Raw genomic sequence first — 22,233 nt, forward strand, 5'->3', positions numbered from 1 at the left:
TCTAAACTGTCTTTTCCTTGTTCGACATTCACCCATTCATTGCAGCCTATTACCTGTTTTTTTCAGAGCTCTGTGGAACAAGGCTCTGTCAGTTTTTGCTCATTGATCAGAGATTCTATACGATCTGAGTCCTGTAAACTCTTGTGCCTCCATCATGGCTCACCTCCCTCTGTGGAACTGTAAAGTTTCAGATGTGGTCTTCAGCTTTGTTAGTTTCTTTTTTATAATTTCTATTTATTGAAATTCTTTTTTTGTCCATGTTTTATTTTCTTAATGTCCTTTTGTTCTTTATCCCTGCTTTCTTTTTAAAGGTCTTTGAGCATATTAAAGATCATGTTTTTAAGATCTTTGTCTATCATGTCCAGAGTCTGGACTTATTCATTGACTACGTCTTTTGTTTTATCTTCTTTTTGGTGGTCCATCATTTCATTTCCTCTTTTTGTATTTGTCTTATGATCTGTTTCACATTTTATATCTTTAATATTTTTCTGTTAACTCTGGAATTTAGTTCCTGAGCTATTTGTTCCTTAAGTTTGTATCCAGCTAGTGATGTGACAGAGTTTTGAGAGTCAAGATCTAACAAAAACAAACCTCTCACAAAAAACAGCTTTCATAGTCTGCAAATTGGATCTGTGTTGGCTGATACTCTCCTTTAGATCTTAGTTGTCCTGCCCAGAAGATCATCCTGCAGCTTAAGTTCTTATCTTGTACAATTTTCTTCTTTATTCTTAGCACTTGAGCCACCTATGTTCTTCAATTTCCTTGAACAAGCTGTACTCACATTAGAACATTTGCATTTTGTCCCTCTAGTTTAACTCTTTCTCCATTTCCCTCTACTTTCTCCTGGATAGTACCTGTTCTTTTTTGAGACTTCGGCTTAAAAGTCATATTCTCAGTGAGACCTTCCCTGATTCAGAAGAACTACCACAAGTGTATCATTTTTTGCAATTATAATTTATCACAATGGTAACTAAATAATTAATTGAGTAATTCTTCTATGGAATATATGCTCCATGAAGACAAGAACTTTATCTTGGTCATTCCTGAAATTCCAGATCCTTGGACAGTTGTTTTGTTGAAAGGTGTTCAATAAGTATTGAGTGAAGAATGAATTATTCCTGTTGATTCACAGAGATGTCACTTACCTCTTTTTTCTTTAGTGATAATTCTAAAATGAATAGGTTAAACTTTTTGATTCAAGAGGTTTAGTGTATTGCATTCTATGGAAGGTCCCTTAAGGATTTATAATCTCCTTGTTCTAGGTGGTCTGGGGTTATAGCCTCACATGGCTGCTTTAAACCAGTCATTTCTTTGATAACTCTTGCTTATCTTAAAAATAAATGAGCATTTTGCTATCTATTAGAATTGCTTACCAGGGAGTAAAATATAAAATAGCCACTCTTCTGATTAAACATTTCAAATTATTTCAACCATTCATTATTTAACATTGTTTCAAGTCCACTTGGTAGCCTGTTCACATCACTGCTACAGCTTCGTATTATCTATATTACATGGTTCGAGAATTGAACAAAGTTCTTCAAGAATTGTCAGTACAAAGACATATTAAATGATTAGATGGGCAAGGTATGATGAGGCAAAAAGCTGGAGTTGCTTGAATTTATTAGAGTCTTCCTTTTGAAATTGATATAGGTGTAGTGAAAATAAATATTTTAAATTGATCTATTTTTAAGAAATAAGGTAAAATAAAATTGCTGTCATTGCCTATTTAGGCTTAAAACAGTAGATGATGTACTATTGCACTGTTAGTTTTAATAATGTTTTTTTGAATCATTAAATGTTAAAGCAAATCACAATTTCAATAGAGAAATTGTCTTTTAATGAGATGTGCGGATGCATATTATACAGCACAGATGGGTTATGAGGAATCTAACAACTGTACTTGAATGTGACTACAAGTGAGGCATACCAGACAGAATTCTGAAGAAAATCCCAGTTTAAGTAAAAACAGGCTTTACTTTCTAACATATATTTGAAAATGATTACGCAATTTTTTTTTAACTTATGAGATTTACTACCATAATTGTTTGAAAAGCTAAAATTTGGAATTCCTGGAGGTTTTCATGTCTTACAGTTTGCAATGAATTAATGTATTATACTTTGTTTAGTGCTGTATGTATTAATTATTTATGTATATAACAGGCAACTCAAAGTTATGTTGACGAATGTCCTATGGACGGATTTAGGACGAAAATTCAGAAAGATTCTACCTAGAAACGATGCTAATTTATGTGACGCCAGCAAGGTGCAATCAGACTCATTGCCTTCGACATCTGTTGACAGCCTAGAGACATGTCAAAATTTAGAATCTCTTCATCAAAGCCTTAATTTATCTGAAAGGTATGTTGTTCAGTATTGATTTTGTTCAACTTACCACATTTGAAATAAGTCCAAATTGCTTAAAAATAAAATTGTTGGAATTGTCCTTAGAAGATCTGCATATACAGGTGCCTCCCACCTAAGAAAACCTTAGATCTGACAGTCTCATGTTACAGTTAGAGGACGGTTCTGTGCTTTAGTAAACAGATTGATATGAAATTTTTTTAAGAAAACAAATATCCCTAGTACATTTATCTATTTAATTTATAATATTTTGATCCATGTATAAATTTTTTAGAAATTAATTTATGATATAAAATGAAGGTATATGTATAGCTATTTCTTATTTTATGCATCTTTACCTTGCCATTTAAATATTATGTAATCTAGGTCCTTGCCATCTTTAACACTATGAGATTTATTTTATTTTACATGCATTTTTAAAAAGCAGATGATACTGAAATATGTCCCCCAGGTTTTTAATTTTAAGTATTTAGTTTAATTTTATGAACAAGACCAATTCAGCTTTTATTTTTTAAAAGAATAATATCTGGACTTGGGGCTGAATACTAGGATTTAGCTTTGGTAATTTGTGATCTGTAACAAAAAAATTTTCACAGCATATATTTATATATATATAGTTTTAGCTCTTAAGTGTATATTTTTGTGGAGAGGTATTTTGCTTTCAATCAGAATAACCTGCTATTCAGTAGACAGTACTTTGACTATATGGTCTGTAATCTGAATGAAATATATAAGTGCTTTAAGCTAACTCCCACATAAAAACTGCTTTCACCACATTATTTTAAATATAAAAGTAGAATTCAAACATCTGAACATAATATGCATTAATTTTTATAAAGGATGCTTCTTTAAAAAAGGGTAAAAATCTTGAAGTCTAAAGTTTAATGAGACCTTCCTTACTACATCATACTTGATGTAAATTTAACTCTTTATGAATCTTGGAGCCAGACAATTTAGCATCGGTAATTTATGAAGCGGTTTGCTTTTATTCTACTGGTGTCCAGCAGTTTTACTACTTAGCACAGGTAAACTATTCCCTTGCTATGCTGACAGAAAGGAATGATCCTTCCAAATCCATTGACTCTTTTGAAAGGAAGCCTTAATTCTCTTTTCTGGAAATGGTAGAAAGAAAATGCATTATCCAAATGACAAGCATACCAGTCCCATCACTCTATAACTGTACTTTTTCAGTTAGAACAGTGTGGAATTCCATTCTTTCAGAAGAATGGTTTTTCCCACCAGTAATTGCTAATAGCTAGATTCTGTGTTACTTGAAATTTAATGTAATATGAAGAGTCCCAATAAGATTCTACATGTTTTTTTCTCTGTTCACTTCCTGGGGTGAACTACCAGCTAGTCCAGAACCCTTTCCCAAGCTCCAAGTGTCCTAAACTCATCCAGTTCCAAAGTGAATACATCATCTTGGTTTTTAAACTTATTTCTATGTCTGTATCCTCTATTGGAGTGAATGACTCCGCCATACACCCAGTTATTCAAATTAGAAACATGGAAATTATCCTTTATCATTCTTTCTTTTTGAACTTCATGTGCAGTCCTTTACCATGTCTAGGTATTTTTATTCCCTAAATCTGTCTTGAAATGATCTCCACTCCATCCTTATTGCTACTGGCTTAGTTCAAGCCCCCGTAACTGTGTGCCTTTGTTACTAAATAGAAACTTAATTGGACTTCCTATGAAGTTTCTTTCTTATTTTCCTTCTATTGTTGCCAAAGTATTCATTGTAAAAGACATATTTTACTAAATACTGACTAGTTTAACATTTTTCTGTTGTTGTACATAGCCTTCAGGATGAAACTCAAACTCCATAGCTTGGTACACGAATCTTTGCCTGTTTCTAGCTTCCTGTCCATCCACTCCTCCAGTAGTATGCTTCAGATTTAGGGAACTATTGGTAGCTCACTGAATGTATAGTACTGCTTTATGTCTCTTAGCTCATGCTCTTGGTTCCTGTATCCTGAAAAGTATCCTCCTTTTGTCTTTTACTGACTTTAATTGATTGTTAACATTGAGCTCAGATGTCACCTCTTTGGGCAGCCATCCTTGTTTCTACTCCCTAGATCTGCATTTGATCCCTTTCTTTGTCTTCCTAAGCAGCCTGTTCATATAGCACCCAAGTTACAGTATTATCTATATTTAGTTTCTCTACTACTTTGACATAAGCTTTATGAGGGCAGGAACTACATCTTATTTCTTATTTTTCTTTTATTCCGAATATCTAGCACAGTTCTGGGCATATACTAAGTGCTCAATAAGTGTTTGCTGGATAAAAGAAAGAGGCTGCTTCTAACCAGAGTTACATCTTCAGATTCTTTGACAGAAATATATTTTACTCCGTCAGAACCAATTTATTTGCTCTGTAATTTTGGTGACAAACAGGAAAAGAGGAAATAAGGAAATTGGAGAACTCTTGGGGTATGGCTTTGGATAGATATCTTCTATCTGAGACTTGCTATTTAGAATGGGAGTCTTTGTTTTCTTTGATCTTTAACTTTAATAGAAGTTAATGAAGAAATATAGAAGAAGGATAGTGTATCCTTAGCTCCTAGTTATTGGAATTCTCCTAAATGGTGTAGCTCTATTTATTCTTTTTTTTCTTAAATTTACATGTTTAAAGTTTCAAAAAATTATGTATTCCACATTTTATAGTGATAAAACTTTCTGGATACTACAATATTCCCATCAGTTTAAAATCTCTTTAAGCTAATAATAGTCTAGTTGTGATAATTTATTCATTTAAAATTTATCTTAGTGAAAGAAAAGAATAAATACAGAAAATTTGTGGCTCTTTTTAAGAAAGTTGTTAAAAATTAAACTTTCTTTTTTTCTATAGAGCTTAAGACACTGATTTAGAAGGTATGTGCTTCGAATCATCTTCTGGCATAAGAATATAAGAATGCTTTGAAAATGTTATATAGCACAGTTTTAGAAAGATATTAGTCTAAAATTACAGCAAAAGAAAACTAAATTGGTATTATAATTTGTTTGCTTATTACATTATAGTTTTTTTAATAGATATGATTGTTATCTTTTGATTAGGTCATTTCTTAAAATATTTGTTCTTGACATGAGGTTATAGTAATAGCTCTTAGCAGGTTTTCTCAGTTCTTGCCCCCACTTATGAAATTATTTGAACATCATATCATGGTAATCTTGCTTAAGCAGAGAAGGAACTCCTTAATTTGTAATTGAAAAGTGAGAGGTCAGAGAGAATAATCATGCAGATAACGATACCATATCTCAGGCCAGTGTATTTTCTGCTACATCTCACACTGCATTTCAAAAATTGTCCTTGTATTGAGTTGTCATAGTTTTTACTGTCATTTTCTGCTTTGGTTTAGCATGTTTATGATATGATGAAGTATGGTTTCATATTATTAAATAAAGTTAAACAAATTATATTTTATTTTACCTACTGATATTGTTCACATACTTTGGCAAAATAAATTAAATAGGCTGTGTGAAATCCTTCCAGATTGAGATAGCATGAGAGCTGAAATATATACCTTTCTTTGTTCCTTGTGAAAATTTAGAATTTTTTAAAAATACTGGCTAACCCAGGAATTTCTATGGCACTGTTAATTTATTTATTTGTATTCTGAAAGGTGGCTTAGGTATTATGAAATTAGTCATCACTCTATAGATTTGAATTCTGTAAGAGGATGACACAAAACTCTGTTTCTCAGAATACTCAAATTGGATAAGTCATCAATAGTTACACAAAGCTCTTTGCTTTCTCAAAATACCCAAATTGGATAAGTTGCCAGTGAAAGTTATTTTGGCTTTCTGTTAGGTAAAGATGGTTATACTATAGCTATTGCTAACTATTCTATACCCTTTTTTAATAAAATATTTTTTTCATCAAGATTGCAGAGCATATAATAATGTATTTTAAAGGATAGTTCATAACTTTGAGCAAGACTTAAGTAATGTAAAAATTAAAGTGGATTTCCTTTTATTGTGTACTTACTATATGCCAGTAATTGTGTTACCTGCTGTTCATCTATTATCCCATTTAATCCCTGTAGTTCTGTAAGGTAGGTATTATTGTCCCCATTTTAGAGTTGAGGAGATCAAGGCTGAAAGGCAGAAATTATATTAAGTAACTTGCTCAAGGTTATGTAACTATATTAGGGGGTACACTCAGAATCTGAATCTACCTTTTTCTCACTCCAAAGTCCTTGCTCTTAATCCCTTTACTATACTGCTTGTCTTTACATTTTTACCTTCTGAACTTTCATTTTTCTCATTAGTAAAGTAGAGATTAGACTTTATTTTTGAATCCTTTATCTCTAAAATTTTGTGATACCCTATGATCTATTTATGTATGGTACCTTATTCATTAATCTTTAAATTTCTAATTATTCTTTAATTTTTCCCTGTGTCATTCATTTACATGATAATAGAGTCTTTCCAATGGAAACGTACTATAGTAGACATGCTGAATAGCAGGTTGAGATGCTTCTGATGGCACTAGGGTTCTGGTGATTCAGGGATGAAGTTCCTGTGCAGCTTGGTACGTTATCTCCTTTGAATTTTGAATTTATTCTCTTTCAGGAAAATCTTTTAGCTATTCAGTCAACTTAAATGACTTTATTCATCCTCCAAGTTTCTTTTTTCATTTTCTTTTCTGCTTTTCTTTCTTCAAAATCCAGCAGAAAACAAACCATTTAGGAATAGGATAATCATTTATTATTCAAAAGAGAATTCTAAAACTTAGATTTTCCCTTCCCATGTGGCTGTTTCTGTTGCCTTTTTGTTGAATTATTCTCTTCAACACTTGTACAGGACTAACTGTCTGTGAACGTCACTTCCTCTATTTAGGAGAGAGAGCTTTTTTTAGGGACTGAACATTTAAAAATATAGGTAAATATGTTATAATCAGACATTTGAACAGAGATATTAAATTATAGTTGATGTAGTTTTATGTATTTCATTTTATGCCACAACTTTTCTCTTACTGAAATACTAAAGCCTTTATAATATTTTTTATTATGAGGGACATTTTAGAATTCAGTAGTAATAGCGGACCATAAAAGAAATATATATTGTCTATTCTTAGAAAGTTACCAACTCTGTGTGTCAGATTCTTCAGCTCTTAAAAATAAGTAAGATTATATTGATTCTAAAATATTTACTTTGGGGAAAAATGGTTCTAATCTGAAGAAATTCTATCTGCTCATATTGCTGTATTTTTCATAACATATTGAAAACCATAGTTGAGTTTTCTTTAATAGCTCATTTCATAGCAATACCTGTTATGAGGTAAGATAAAGCTTGAGACTTCTTATTGATTCTACATTGTCCCCATTCCCACTTTAAACTCACCATTTTCAAGGAGTGTTTGTGGCATCCAGTATAAAATCAGACAATAATAACAATCCTTAGAGAGATTTGAATATTTTGAGGAGGTAAAAAATATATATCTGCCCTGCCCTCCTCACAATTACAGGGTGTAGTAGATGGTCCACTTCTTATCCCTTCTTTTTTCCCTCATGAACTCTTAAGCTCAGCAAGTTGTATTTACTATTAGCCCCCCTTTTTAGATCAAATATACTGCTTAATCATTGTAATACATTTTTATGGTGGTTATGCTAGAAGTGGGTATTTTCAAGGGTTTCCTGAAGTGTGTGTGTGTGTGTGTGTGTGTGTGTGTGTGTATTTATAAAAGCTTAGTTATCTGGAATCCTTTGTCTGACAAGTTAGTTTTGAGGTCACAGTGTAATAAAATAAAAGGAAACAGATAAAAAGTCCAGGTTTTTCTACTAGAAGGAGCTATTTATAATTGCCCAAGTCATTTAACTTTTTGAGCCTTGGTTCTTCATGTTTATAATAAAGAGGAATAGGTAATTTCAAAACTTCTTAAGATCTGAAATTCTGTGATTCAAAACTGTCTGGAACATTGTGAAAAGAAAATAGTTCCTTTATATAGTGAAAATTAACAAGGAGTACCTCTAAGTACTATAATAAATGTAACAAAGTACAAATAGACAAGTTCACATTTTTCACTTAAACAAAAGTACTCAGACTCTTTTTGACTATGTATTGTCTCTCAGAAAGAGGCAGTAAAATGTCCTAGTAACAGTTGAGGGGGTATTTAATAAAGAGGATGTAGGAAAACTTCAAAAATACAAAAATAAAAGCTAAACATAAAATCACAGCAAATTGGCTTGAACCTTTCAATTCAGGCCCAAATAATAAACTTGGGCATAATTGCCATAATTGTAGTGAGACAAATTATATGAGTTCATAATACAACTGGCTAACCAAGAAAAATTACACTGTCCTCTTTTGTTTAAGGGAACATCAGAAATGAATAGTAATTTGATATGAATCCCACCAATTTAAAAGGTTCGGAGCTTTAAACGTGCACTTCAATTTTCTAAACATTTAATTTATAGACTCTTTCCCTGATATTATTATGAAAAATATAATCACTAGCATCAGTTTATATGCTGTTTTACTTATGGAATCTGTTATTACCATAGATGCAGTCTGAATGATGGCTTTCTTGTTAGATTTAGCATTTGTTATTGGCCAGGAATAAGGATGTAATTACTTATTGAAGACCTTTTTATTAAATGAGAATAGTAAAGATTTCTTGAATTAGTTTAATTTTGGAGAGATCTCTGCTTTGAACAACAACTAGAAAAGAAAAGGAACTTTTTTTTTTTTTTTTTGGTAAGGAAAATTGATTAAAATTTTAAGCATTCCAGTAGCATCCATTAGGACATTTTTATAATTGGCTACTTGTTATTAAAGACTATTTGTGGTAGCAGGAGAATGTATGCCAATTTAACACATACGTCTAGGAACCAAAAAAAAAAGTGTTCATCTAAACTTTGAGAAACCACAGGTTGATTTCTAGGGTGATCCAATTTGAATAGATCACTTGTGCTAAGATTAAAATGCTTGAAAATTCAGTTTCCTAGAATGCATATTTTCACTGAAAACTTCAATACAGTATGGTGTTTGTTATTCTGTGTGACAGGATACCCAGAGTTATATTGATGAATGTCCTGGGAACGGAGGTAGGAAGAAAATACATAAAGACCTCTCCTGTAACTGAGGCCAGTTTGGGTGATACAGACAACTTGCAATCAGAGCAACTTTCTTCATCATCTGATGACAGCCTAGAATCTTGTCAAAATCTAAATCCTCACAAGAGCTGTTTTTTATCTAAAAGGTATGTTTAGTGATAACGTTACTCAGGATAAATATACTTACTCTCATGAGTCGTCCCCTGTATCTCCTCTCTTCCAGATATGTGGTTGCTAAATGTAAGGTAAATGTGCTTTCATAGCTGGTATGGCTTTTCTTCTTTTGTGGCTGGTATGATTGGCAGAACCAACAGTCCATAGCCAATATCAGTTTTAGAAAGTATTTACCACCCTACTTATGATTGAGAAAATGGATGGAATTTTTGAGAAAAATGGAATTTTTCTAAATGAAAATTTAGTTACCTATTTCAGTATTCCAGTTCTTAATCTGATGTAACTGAAATTCATACTTCTAACATGTCTATTCCTCTCTCCTCTGTCCTATCCATTCATCCATCTACTTGTCTGTCCATCCATCATCCGTCCATTTTGCCTGATTTACTGTTCCTCCAGATTCTAAAATTGTACCTGGCACTTTGTACCAGTAAATACTTGTTGAATGAATGGCAGAATGCACTCCCTACAAAAATGGTTTGAGAGATCTGAATTCCATTAACAAATGTGGCTTACTGTCTCCATAAGAGAAATGCAAATCTGTAGTTGCCTTTAATTGAAATTCTGAGAAGCCCAAGTGGGAAATGGAAGTAAGCAAGTGAGAATCTGTGGGAAAAAATTGAGGGGATGGTTACTTAGTACTGGATCTTGTAAACCCATTCAACTTTATTTCCTCATGAACTCCTGAAGTTTCTCTTTCATTTTTCTGCTTTCAGCCTGTAGAATAAAGACTTTTGATCTGAGTGAAAAATTGATCCAGTGTAAATTTTTTTTTCCCCCTTGAACCATCCAAAGGTAACTCTGGTTTGTATTTGTATTTCTCTTATAAGCCTAGTTACTTTAAAGAGTTTCAATAGTTGCCTTCTTTAAAGATTGACTAGTAATTTCTTACATTTCTAACATATTTATTTTTGTAAATTCTCTATTTCTTATGAGTTAATTTTTCTCCTTTCGGAAAATATATATTTTTTGTTTTTACTTTGGTTTGTTCTACATAGGGAATTATCAGTGACAATTTTATACTTAGTCTTTCTTAATTTGCCTAGGAAAATGAGAGTTTTACTGGCATTAAACAGTTACTAAGTTTAATGTGTAATTGGAGGTATTAGAAATGTTTTAATCATTTTGTACTATAGGTGTTTGTTTCTGCCTCTTATTCTACACCATGAGTGCCTAAGGAAAGATATGTCTTCTTTGCTTTATACCTAGAACTTTCCTCAATACATGTTGAATTTTGTGCACTTGGGTTAATATTCATGTCATTTAATCTTAAACTACAATTTTCAAAGTTGTAAAAAAGAGAAATAATTTTGAATGCCTTTTCTACCTCACAAGATAATTCAGTTATCTATCCCTTTTAAATCTTACATGTAAATATTCTTTGTACACATAAAATATTATGGAAATGAAAATTCCATTATTGAAGATATTTAATGTAGTAAAAGTCACTTATTATATGTGGTTGCCATGGAACTCAAGGGCCATCAGTGCATCTTCATGCTCCTATGAAAAATAGTACTATTGAGTCTAATGATTCTATAAAAATAGGTAATCTGTACTTTTCATCCTGTTAGCAATCTGTGGTTATTGAATCTAAGATTCATTAACAATTGGTATAAAATTTCTGGCTGTTCTGTACTGTGGGAACTCTAGTTCTCCTTAAGTCCTTTCTGAATAGTTGCGGAAATTTTCAGCTGATATTTGACGTAGGTCCTGAAAATAAATTCTCTTGGTGACAATTAAGGAAAAAAAGAATTCTGGAGAAGTATAAACATTGAAGCCAGGTGTGGGGTAGCTGATGTCTGGTTAGCTGATGGCTGGGGGTAAGTGGCTGTACTGAGTCAGTCACACAGACACAAAGCACACAGCACACAACTCAGGAGACAACCCTCAGGGGAAAATGGAAGGTGTCTGCTTTATTCAGGAAGTGCACAGGCTTATATAGGCTGGGAAGCATGCAGGGATACGTGTTGGGTTGGGATTGGTGGACGTTGTTGCTAGGCTGGAGGGCAGATTACCAGGATTGGTCACCGTTGTTGCTAGGGTGGAGGGCAGATTTCAGGTTAGCCATTTTGTGTTGCCTTGCATCAGCCACGGCAGCCATGTCAGCGATGTTTTATGGCTTCTCCAACAATAGCGATATTTTATGGCTTCTCCAACAGCCAGGTGCCTGGGTTCTGATCTTAGCTAAAGTGGTTACATGCTGACTTACTTCGGGCAATTTTTTTATTCTTATCTTCAAAACAAGGTAAATAATACGTATCCTATAGGATAATTGTGCAGATTTAAGGAGCTATCCATTGTAAAAAGTCCCTAACTTAGTGTCTGCAACATGATAAGTGATTAATGACTAATAGTGATCATTATTTTTAGAATAATGTCTCTGCCAACATCAAAAGACTGTTGCTGTAGTTGTTGTTACTGAAGTGTTCTTCACTGAGGCTGCCAGTGTCTCATAATGAAACAGCTATTTCCACTATTGCCATTACCAGTGTTGCCAAGGCAATTGCTACAGCCATATCAGTGTCATCACCATTTGGTTTAAGGAGGAATACAGCTATCCTTAAACCAAGCTTTAGTTCGCTCTTCTTTTAAAATGAGTATTCTGAAGAGAATCCAGTGTGTGCCATAGAAATAGACTCCAAGAATATTCATACTGTCTCTTTAGTGGATGTACTCCAGTAGAACTGAAATGCAGAATGAATGCAGGATAGGCCTAAGATGAGATGACTCCTGTAACCAACCTTCTCCGAGTCTAACCTTCTTAAAATTAGGAAGAGTAAATGCAAATTATTTAGATGTTCTGAGATGGGACATAATACTTTGACGCTCTTGCTTTGTAATTATAGAGAAGGTGGTAAACATGTCAACTCTTGTTTGGAGGATATAATGTCAAGTAGCACCTGGTAAAATGGGTGAGGTGAAGGAAAAGGGATGTAATATGGAAATGGAGAAAGATTACTCTGAAACCCTAGTAATTGCACTCTTTTGGATGCATATGGAAAAATGTACAGAAGACTGACAGTGTTACTCTATCCTTAAATTCTCTTCAGTGTTCAAAATTGTTATTACTGACAATAACAACCTGATTGAATTATGTAGGGAAAAAAACTTGTGTTTTATATTAAAAATCAGGAAATGATAGAAAATACCATGCGAGACTAGAAAATTCAAAATTATATTAATATAATTGTTTTCATTAAAAAAAGTTTTAGTGAAGATGGTTTTTGCCTTTCTTTATTAGTTCTCTTTTTAGTCTTTACCTATATGGGGTGTTCATTTGTTTCATATTTGTAAGAATTCTTTTATATTGTTGTAAAAACTTTTTCAAGTTTGTTATTTGTCATTTCATGTTGTTTATAATATCTTCTAGTAGTAAGAAAGTTTTCATTTTTCTTTTGTGACATCTGCCAGTGTTTGACTGCTATGCTTTGGTGTTATCCTTAGAAGAACCTCCTCAGCCCCAAGTATAAATTGGTTGGTTAACTACCATTTTAATTTGTGTTGTTTTATGTGACATATCAGCACAGAGCAACAGGTTGGAGATTAGTTTTCTAATTGAAGTTCTAATTCCTTTTTTTACCTTTCTTTAATCTGGTATAAATGCTTATTGGTAACTGCCTTGTAGGTCAGACTGATCAGAACTTTTTAATATTTTTCAGTTTTACTTCCCATGAGATTTCTTTTAAAATATTTTTTAAGACTCTTCTAAACAAGTATAATTCAGCTTTAAAGCAAGCTACACAGATTTGTATGAGAAAAATATTTCTTAAAAATATGTGCATTTTACAAAAACAATAAGGATTTTATCACACACACACAGACATTAAGTTGTTGTTAGTCTTTAGTAAAGGCATCAAATTGCCATCTTAAATTGCAAAAATTTAATGCAGGTTTTCAACAGAGGGAGCTCAAGGCTTTCAAATAGAAGTGGGAAAGTTTCATATTTGATTCATTCATTCCAGCTGTCATAATTTCTTATATTCATATCAGCATACTTTTTATGCTTTTTTGTAAAACAGCCACTTACTAAAGAAAATACTCTGCTATTTTGAGAACATCTTTTTTTTCCTTTTATTTAAAATTTCTGACCTATGTGTTTTCAGTCATAAATTTTCATCTGACTGGGAGGCCATACTATTACATTTTTAGAAATCACAATTTATATTTGGTTAAAATTATTTAAATATTATTTGAGATTATAGATCTTATTTAAATATTAAATAGTGTTATAAAAAATTTTAGACTGCTAAGCTTTTGTTCTAACCCCTTTGCCAATCTGGAATTCTGTAAATTTACTTTTAGTTTAGAAATGTGGTGGGGGAATTTTGCATTAAGTATAACTCTTTTTTTTTTTTTTTTGGTATTACTTTGTAGAGTGAAAAAAATATGTTTAGCTGAAAGTACCTCAGAAGAAAAACTAGCAAAAGCTCTATTTTTCAGGGCTTCATATTTGAATGCTGTGCCAAATAAATAAGAAATTGCTATTCCAAAATTTCTTTATTGAAAGTGATGATCCCTGTGACTGCTTAGTTCCTAAGGAGTGTCTGTGTAAAGGGAAATGGTCCCTCTATTGCCAGTAGTGGCAATGGTTCTTATCCAGGGTGGTGTATCAGAGGCACTTGGATAGCCTTTTTAGAATACATAGGCTCAGTTCCTATTCCTTGGGGGAAGGTCCTTGTATTGGGGAGTTTTTAATTTTGAAATAATTTTAGGCTTAAGAAAAGTTTCAGAAATACACAGAAGAATCTTGTTTATCCTTCTCCCAACCTACCCTAATTTTAACGCCTTATTTAACAAAAGTATAACTATAAAAACCAAGAAATTAAAATTAATACAATAATAATAACTAAACCTCAGACTTCATTTGAATTTCACCGGTTTTTTTCATTGATGTCCTTTTTTTAGGATCCAATCCAGTATCCCACATTGCATTTAGTTGTCATGCCTCCTTAGTCTCCTCTATTCTGTTAACAGTTACTCATCTTTCCTTGTCTTTCATGGCCTTAACACTTTTCAAGAATATGTGTTAGTAATTTTGTAGAATGTCCATCAATTTGAGTTTATCTGCTCTTATGATTATATTGAAATTACAGAGTTTTGGGAAGAATACCACAGAAGTGATGTATCTTCTTAGCGCATGATATCAAGAACTACATTATATCACTATGCCTTACTAGTGGGTATGTTAATCTTGATCTACCTCTGGTAGAGGTAAAACTATAATCCAGATCTTCTGATAAGGTGGTTATCTGCTAGTTTCCTCCTTTGTAAATTTACTGTTTTTCTTTTTGAAACTAATAATTTTTGGGGGAGATACTTTATGAGTATGCAACTATCCTATTTCACTTCAGACTTTTTCCCACTAATTTTAGCAACCATTGGTAGATCTTACCTGTGACAGTTCTTAGTGAGGTGTTCTAGTGGTGAATTTTCTATTTGCCTCTGGAATATTATTACTTCTAGGCTCTCTCAGAGCTAAGAAATATACATATGTATACTAACCCATGCATATACACAATCTTAAATTTATTTCTGTATCTATTTTCTGTATATGAAAAAAAAGCATGACTCATAATGATACAAAGGATTCCAATCTAACACCGCAGGGTTCAGTCGAGGTTTTCCCCTTTCCTTATTTGTAGCTTCTTTTTCTGACAGTAAGGAGTCTAGCTTTCATTATAATATATTTATTTATTTGCTTAATGCAAGTTTATAGATAAAGTAAAAATTGCTAACCAATGCAATATATTTTTTTGGTAAATCTTCCCAGGGTAATCCTAATATTTATTCCAAATTAAGAACGTTTAAGCCTGATTTTTAGCTCTTTGATTATAGGAAAGTTGACTGGAAACTCTGTGCTCTTTTGGCCTCTTAATACAGGTTAAAGCTAGAAACAGACTGTAACAACCTTCAGAGGCCGTTTTCTTCAGAGCTCCTTTCTGGCACAACTTCACCTCCTTATCTCAGAGTTTAGAGTTTAATCTGCAGAATCATCCATTATTTCATACTTGCTTTCTGCTGAATCTTATCTTACTTGTACTTGATCTTCTAAGGTGGAAGGCTTCTCTTCAGAAGGAGGTATCCCGGGGACCTGTCTTACTGAATCCCTGCATGGACAGGAAAATAATTTAAATGAATGAACTCACACGGAAGACGAGCGCTTTTAATCCCTTTTGCTCCTTCCAGCCCAAATTTTGTCCCTTTCATTTGATCTTTAACCAATTGGACCTCTTTTCTTTAGGGGTAAAGTGAGAGATGAGTGTAGGAGATGGGTTGTAGAGCCTTTGAAGTCTGTCTAGAGGTTTACAATGTCACTTAGGCTCCCTTTATCTAATTAAACTCTTATCCGTGAGATTGTTCTTTGATTCAGATTGTTTCAAGAGTGGCCTCAGAAAAAATCAATAAGCAGAAGACCAAGAGCCAGATTTAAGAAATTTCTGCTCTTCAATCTTCAAAACTAAAATGCTTTAGTGTTGCCCTTAAGTATTTAGTTGCCACTTTGGACTTTTTTGAAGAGACTAATCAATGAAGGATTTGAGTTATGCATGCTTCCATTTTGTTGAGAGATATACTTCCTGGACAGTTTTGTTTTTCATATAACATTAATTCCTGTATATTATCTTAGCGACATAGAATGTAAATAAGATATCTATCGATTGTTTCTAAATTATTTTGACCATACCCCACAGGGAGAAAATACATTTTATGTGGTGACCCGGACCCTAAGACACATGCATGCATATGCATATAACTGAAATAAAAGTTTGATAAAAGAATAATTACCCTTGCTACATTCAGTTCACTCTGATAATTTCTTTTTCTATTGTAATCTTTCATTTAAAAAATAAATGTTGATTTTGAAGTAGATTGCTTCAAAATCTGTTGATAATTACAGTATGTTATTTGAAAATATAGATGCAGTTAGTACAAATACCCTAAGTCCAAGTCCTTTATGCTGAGAACATTAGTTTTCTTTTTTTTTTTTCCTGGAAGGTACAAGAACCAGGAGGGAAACATTATTTTTAAATAAAACCCTAATAATGTTGTCAGTTTTTAAGGTGAACTCTTGAGCATTTGCATTATATAGTTTAAAATCTCTTGTCCCAAAAGAATATTTCTTTATTCTTTTAGGCATATTTTGTGTAACATTTAACATTCTGATATAAATGTTAGTGCGTGTTTATATAAAAATATATAGAGAAAAATTTAAAAGTCAAATATTACCTGAAATCTAAAGCTACCACTCCATGATAACTACTGATGACATTCTGACATATTTTCTTTTAAATCCTTTTCTGGATTGAATAATTATATGCATTTAAAAGCAGTGTCCTTTTTCTTTTAATGCTATCCATTTTGATATTAATCCTTAATATAGCCCTATGTGATAGGGCAGTATTTAATATTTCTTTTGTATACATGTGGAAACTGAAGTTCAAAGAGGTTAAGTGGCAGAGGTAGAACTATAATCCAGATCTTCTGATAAGTTTCAGGTACTTTTTTTTTTACATGGGCGGACACTGGGAAATGAACCCGGGTCTCCTGCATGGCAGGTGAGAACACTGCCTGCTGAGCCACCATGGCCTGCCCAGTTTCATGTACTTTTTTATAGCTTATTTCTCCTTCTTTTAAAAATAATGAAATATTTAGTTTATTACTGTATTAAAAATATATTGAATGCATGTAAGTTAACAAGCCTAATGTTAAAATAAACATCCAACTCTCTGAAAAAAAGACTGTTACCAGTATCATTGAAGTCCCCTTTGTTCCCTACTCTATCCCATTCTCCCCTACTCTCATGCTTTCTCATCAGAAATAGCCACTTTACTGAATTTAAGTTCGTTATGATTTGAATTTACATAAAATCTTACAGTATATACTTTAGCATAACTTGCATTTTTGCCCAACATTTATTTTTAGGAGGTTCATCCAATTTGGTGCATGAAACTACTGATCATTCAGGAGTTTTACTTCTATAGAGTGTTCATTGTATGAATATATCAAAAATGTATTGATCTTCTTTTTGTTGATTGCTTTGGGTTATATCTACCTTTTTTCCCTCTTACAAATAATGTTGCTATGAACATTTTGATGTGCTTAAATAAGTAAATATCTGGATCTTTTTAAAAAAAGTCCAGTCTACATTTACTTTTTAACTATAAAGTATAATGAAGTCATATTTTGTGATTTTGTATTGTCACCTTATTTTATGCTTTCTGTTTGCTCTAGTTCACTTTTCTCCTTTCTTGCATTTTAAAAATTAATCATGTTTTATATTTTGTTTTAGCACTGCTGTTTTAGAAGATTTATACTCCATTTAAATTCTTATTTAGCTCTCTAGAAATTATATTTGATTAACCTAAAAGGTCAAAGGTTAATTAGTGTCTTTCATTTCGAACAATATAGGGATCTTAATTTGCTATTATTTTTCACATGAGCAGACTCTGGGAATCAAACCCAGGTCTCCAGCAAAGCAGGCGAGAATTCTGCCACTGAGCCACTGGTCCACTGCCCTTAATTTGCTTTTAATTAATTAATTAATTAATTAATTTTTACATGGATAGACACCAGAAACCGAACCCAGGTCTCTGGCATGGCAGGTGAGAACTCTGTCACTGAGCCACTGTTGCCTGCCCTTAATTTGCTTTCAATTCCTAACTTTTTTCATTCCTATCAGTATTTTAATTCTTTTTCTCTTAACCTTTACATAGTAGACATATTATTATTTTTTTATATACATGGCCTTAATTATTTAAAAAAATTAGAATTCTTTTTACATCCTCCTTTTGGAGTACTTCTTAAACTGTGTTTTTAGAAATTCCTTAATGAAGACCTGTGGTAGCATGTACTCAAATTTTGTTTTTCTGAGAATATCTTTATTTCACTTTTGTTTTTGAAAAATAGTTTTGCTGGATATAGAATTCTAGTCACAGATATTTTTTCTCAGAACTTTAAAAATATTCTTGCCCTCTTCTTTCTTCTACTTGATACTGATCAAAAGTGGTAGGTTTTCTGTCTCAAATCACCAATTCCTAAAAATCAGTCTGCCTGAACTACAGTGACTGTGATGGTCCCATAGTACCAAAAGATGGGCAGGTCCTAAGATAATGAGGATAGTGGCTCAAGAAGATGTGGCTAGAGATGATTCGCAATTTGGGTGGGTTAGTTCTGGGCTCACTTAAGGCTGTTCATTAATAAACATTAGAGGCTATCTTAGTAATTATCAGGCTCTAAAGTTGAAAAATAGAATAAAAGTGTATAAGTGAGGATCAGTCACAAGGGTTTTACAATCACAAGAGAAAGACTGTATAGTTAAACAGTCATTATCAGTGATCAAGGCAGCTGGACTACAGTTCAGAAACTTCAGGTCTTTCTGTTTATTCTAACATACCAGAAAGTAAAAAGAAATATGTATGTGATGATTCAGTAATCCTACTTGTCCCCTAAGTCCTCACTTCTTGGTTACATATTCTTGAGCTTGAGAAGTGAGCTAGTTTGTCATTTCCTTGTTAAGTAATCTTTTTTCTGAATATTTGAAAGATTGTATTTTGTTTTCTTTTTGTTCTGCATATTTCGCTGTGGGGTACCAGGTATAATTTTAATTTTTATTTATCTTGGCCTGCTGCAATTCCATGCTTATTTTAGAATATTTATCACATATTGCAAAAAACATTTTGAGGTTTTGATTAACTTGGAGAATGTACATCTTTACAATATTGAGCCTTCCAGTGCACAAGCATAATATAATATTCTATAGTATACTGTACAGGGTTCTTAATTTATTCCTAGTTATTTAATTTTTTATGGTTATGTAAACGGTATTCTAAAGTTTTCGTGTTATTAAATGATTTTGAAAATGTAATAATTGCAATATTCTATTATAATGAAATGTGATTTAATAATTTCATATAATTTTTTATTTCAAAATTTCCACTAACTACCACAATGGGTCAGATTATTGAATGTAAGGACTTAAATTATTCTAAGTCTCTTCTCATCAGTACCAAGGTGTTTTTCTCATGGTTTGTGTCAACTTGAATGGTAGCCTTATCAGCATTTGATATTATCATGGCTTTTATTTTTATGAATGTAAAAATCATACTACCTTTTCTTTTTTATTTTTTGGCCTGGGCTGGCTCTGGGAATCAAACCCATGTCTCTGGCATGGTAGGCAAGAATTCTGCCACCAACTTTTCTTTTAATACCATTTCTTTGAATACTAAAAAGGCTGAATCTTGTAGTTTCATGCTTGCCTTTTCTCTTGCGTGAATTTGCCATTTCTATCCTTTTCCTATTAACCTTATGAGTCCCAATAGTCTTATGAACCGTATGAATCCCAATAGTCTTAATAAGTTAGTCTTCTAACTTCTTATACATATTAGGTTAGTTTCTAGCCAGTCTTTGCTTATCTGTTTGTTTTTACTGTATTTTATGCAGAGAATTTTTAAAATCCTCTTTTAAATGTCAATGTTGTTAGTTTTTCATGTATAAAAATTTGGCACATAAGTGGTTGAATCTAATGATATTTTTCCCCATAATTTCTTTGTTTTAATTTTCAGAAACTTATTCTTTCACCAAGCTAATAATTATGTTCTGCTTTTAGTTGTTTAAAGAACATTCTTATAGCTTAACTTTAATACATTAGCAATTTATTTGCCTTATGGTATTGGGTGTTTTTCTAAATTCAGTTTTCCCTAAATTATCACTCAGTTATCCCACAACTTAATTTAAAAGTCTTTAATTTCCTAGTGTTTTAAGATGATTCCTTTATCATTTGAAAAATTTTTATATATTAATGGTTAGTCTTTTCTCATCTACTAATTCGTATTTCTATTTTGTGCCACTATTACACTTAGCTTTTTAAAATAGTTAAGGTTTTTTATTATTATTTTTATTTATTCATGTTTTTATTGCGTTATCCTCACACACCATACAGTCCATCTTGAGTATACAATCAGTGGCTCAGAGTACCATCATATAGTTGTGTACACTTAAGTTTTTAATATTACTCTGTAAGGTGTTATGGTATGTTATAAAACTATTAGGAGCTTTCCAATCCTTTCATTTAGTGTACATTTTAATAATTTAAAAATATATTTTCTCTTTTTTAAAAACAATTCTTAAAATGTTGTTGCACTGAGAAATTTGTTTTGAGGTTTATTACATTTATTTGTTAACTGGAGGAGTTGGCAAATTTCTTGTTCAGGAACTTTGTATGTTCCCTAGTACGTTCATCATCATGTTAAAATAAGAGGTTGAAAACTAGTAATATTTGAACACAGCTACTATCTTTAAATATATCATTTACATCATATATATTTTAGCATAAGCTATATTAGATTCTGCAAAACACTTGCTGAAGTTTTGATTGCAATTTTATGATCTCTGGCTCCACTGCCCAGGTACTTTGAATTATATGACATTACCCCTTGAAAATAATTGATTACTGATATTTATTGTTGGGTACATGTAACCACTTAATACTGAATGATTGGTCAAGAAAATAGTCCATTGTAACATTTTTCTTCTGCAATCATGCATTTCACAATGTAATTTCCAAGTAAAAATTTATTATTTTTCAATGTGAATCATTACTAAAAAACAAGAACTATTATTCTTGTCTCAGGTGAAACTTAAGAACCTGAGAATTCCATTTTTTAATCATTTAGATCATTTTCCATCTTGGCTCATTGTGCCTGTAGAGATAGTTGCCAGGGATGAAAAAATAATTCTAACTTCTTTTTAGGCTTCTGTCTTCAATGATATAGTGTTATATATGCCCTTATCCTTTGGGGACTATTCTTGAGGATTGAGGAATGTAATGATTTGACTCACATAAAAATCCATTGCAAATGAAACTGGCTGAGCCTTGTGACCTTGAATATTTGGTCTTTTAATTTCCAATCTGAAAGTAAAAAACATTGTACCAATGCAAATAAGAAAATGGTGAACAGTCTAATAACAAAAACTATTCTTTTAAATATGATGCTACATTTTTAACGTTTATATATTGTAGTTTTAAATTTTATTATATAACTAATTTTTAGTATGCTCTATCATTACTCTCAAAACAATGCATATGCTAGTCATCCTTATAGGATGTATTTTTCACTTGTACTAGTTACCTTAAATTTTGAAGAACTTAATTTCTTAAATAATAAAATATCTTAAATATGTACAGAAGAACAGAGAATATTATGTCAATATGTACCACTCAAATTTAACTATTTTCCTATATTTATTTTTTTAGGAAAATATTATAGACATAGTTGAGACTCCATTTATACTGCACTCTCTGATTCAGTTATCCTTCTTCAGAGTTATCCACTATCCAAGAAAAGTTTATTTCAGTCCAGGTTTTTATGTTTTATTTCATATTTATATTTTTTGTGCTTTAAAATGGTAACATTGAGCTTATCATTCCAAAGCCTGATTTTTTTCACGCAACCTTTTATTTTCTGTATTTAATCAGTACCTGTATTTTAAATTATTACCTTTTATATATATTTGGAAATCTTTAATCTTCATTACTGAGAATGGTTTTACTTAAGAATTGTATTGTTGCTAACAACAGGAGAGAAATGAGCAAACTATTCAATGACAGAAATATGAAAACAGTTTTTAAGAATGATATAAT

At 32.0% G+C, this 22,233-nt stretch overlaps 1 protein-coding gene across 11 annotated transcripts in view; it reads left to right on the top strand.

Annotated features, from left to right (window-relative positions):
• Nucleotides 1-22,233, top strand: part of SENP7 (SUMO specific peptidase 7) — a 229,379-nt gene that overhangs the window by 160,693 nt on the left and 46,453 nt on the right. For 7 of the 11 annotated variants that reach the window (XM_077118532.1, XM_077118531.1, XM_077118534.1 and 4 more), the window contains 2 exons: nt 2,161-2,358; nt 9,371-9,565. The exons of 1 other annotated variant lie outside the window; for it this stretch is intronic. In XM_077118532.1, the coding sequence (XP_076974647.1) occupies nt 2,161-2,358; nt 9,371-9,565 (393 nt within the window). The remainder of the gene's footprint in view (nt 1-2,160; nt 2,359-9,370; nt 9,566-22,233) is intronic. 3 more of the 11 variants (XM_077118538.1, XM_077118542.1, XM_077118539.1) reach the window with 2 other exon arrangements.

Source organism: Tamandua tetradactyla, chromosome 10, assembly GCF_023851605.1.
Source record: "Tamandua tetradactyla isolate mTamTet1 chromosome 10, mTamTet1.pri, whole genome shotgun sequence".
Lineage (NCBI taxonomy): Eukaryota > Metazoa > Chordata > Mammalia > Pilosa > Myrmecophagidae > Tamandua > Tamandua tetradactyla.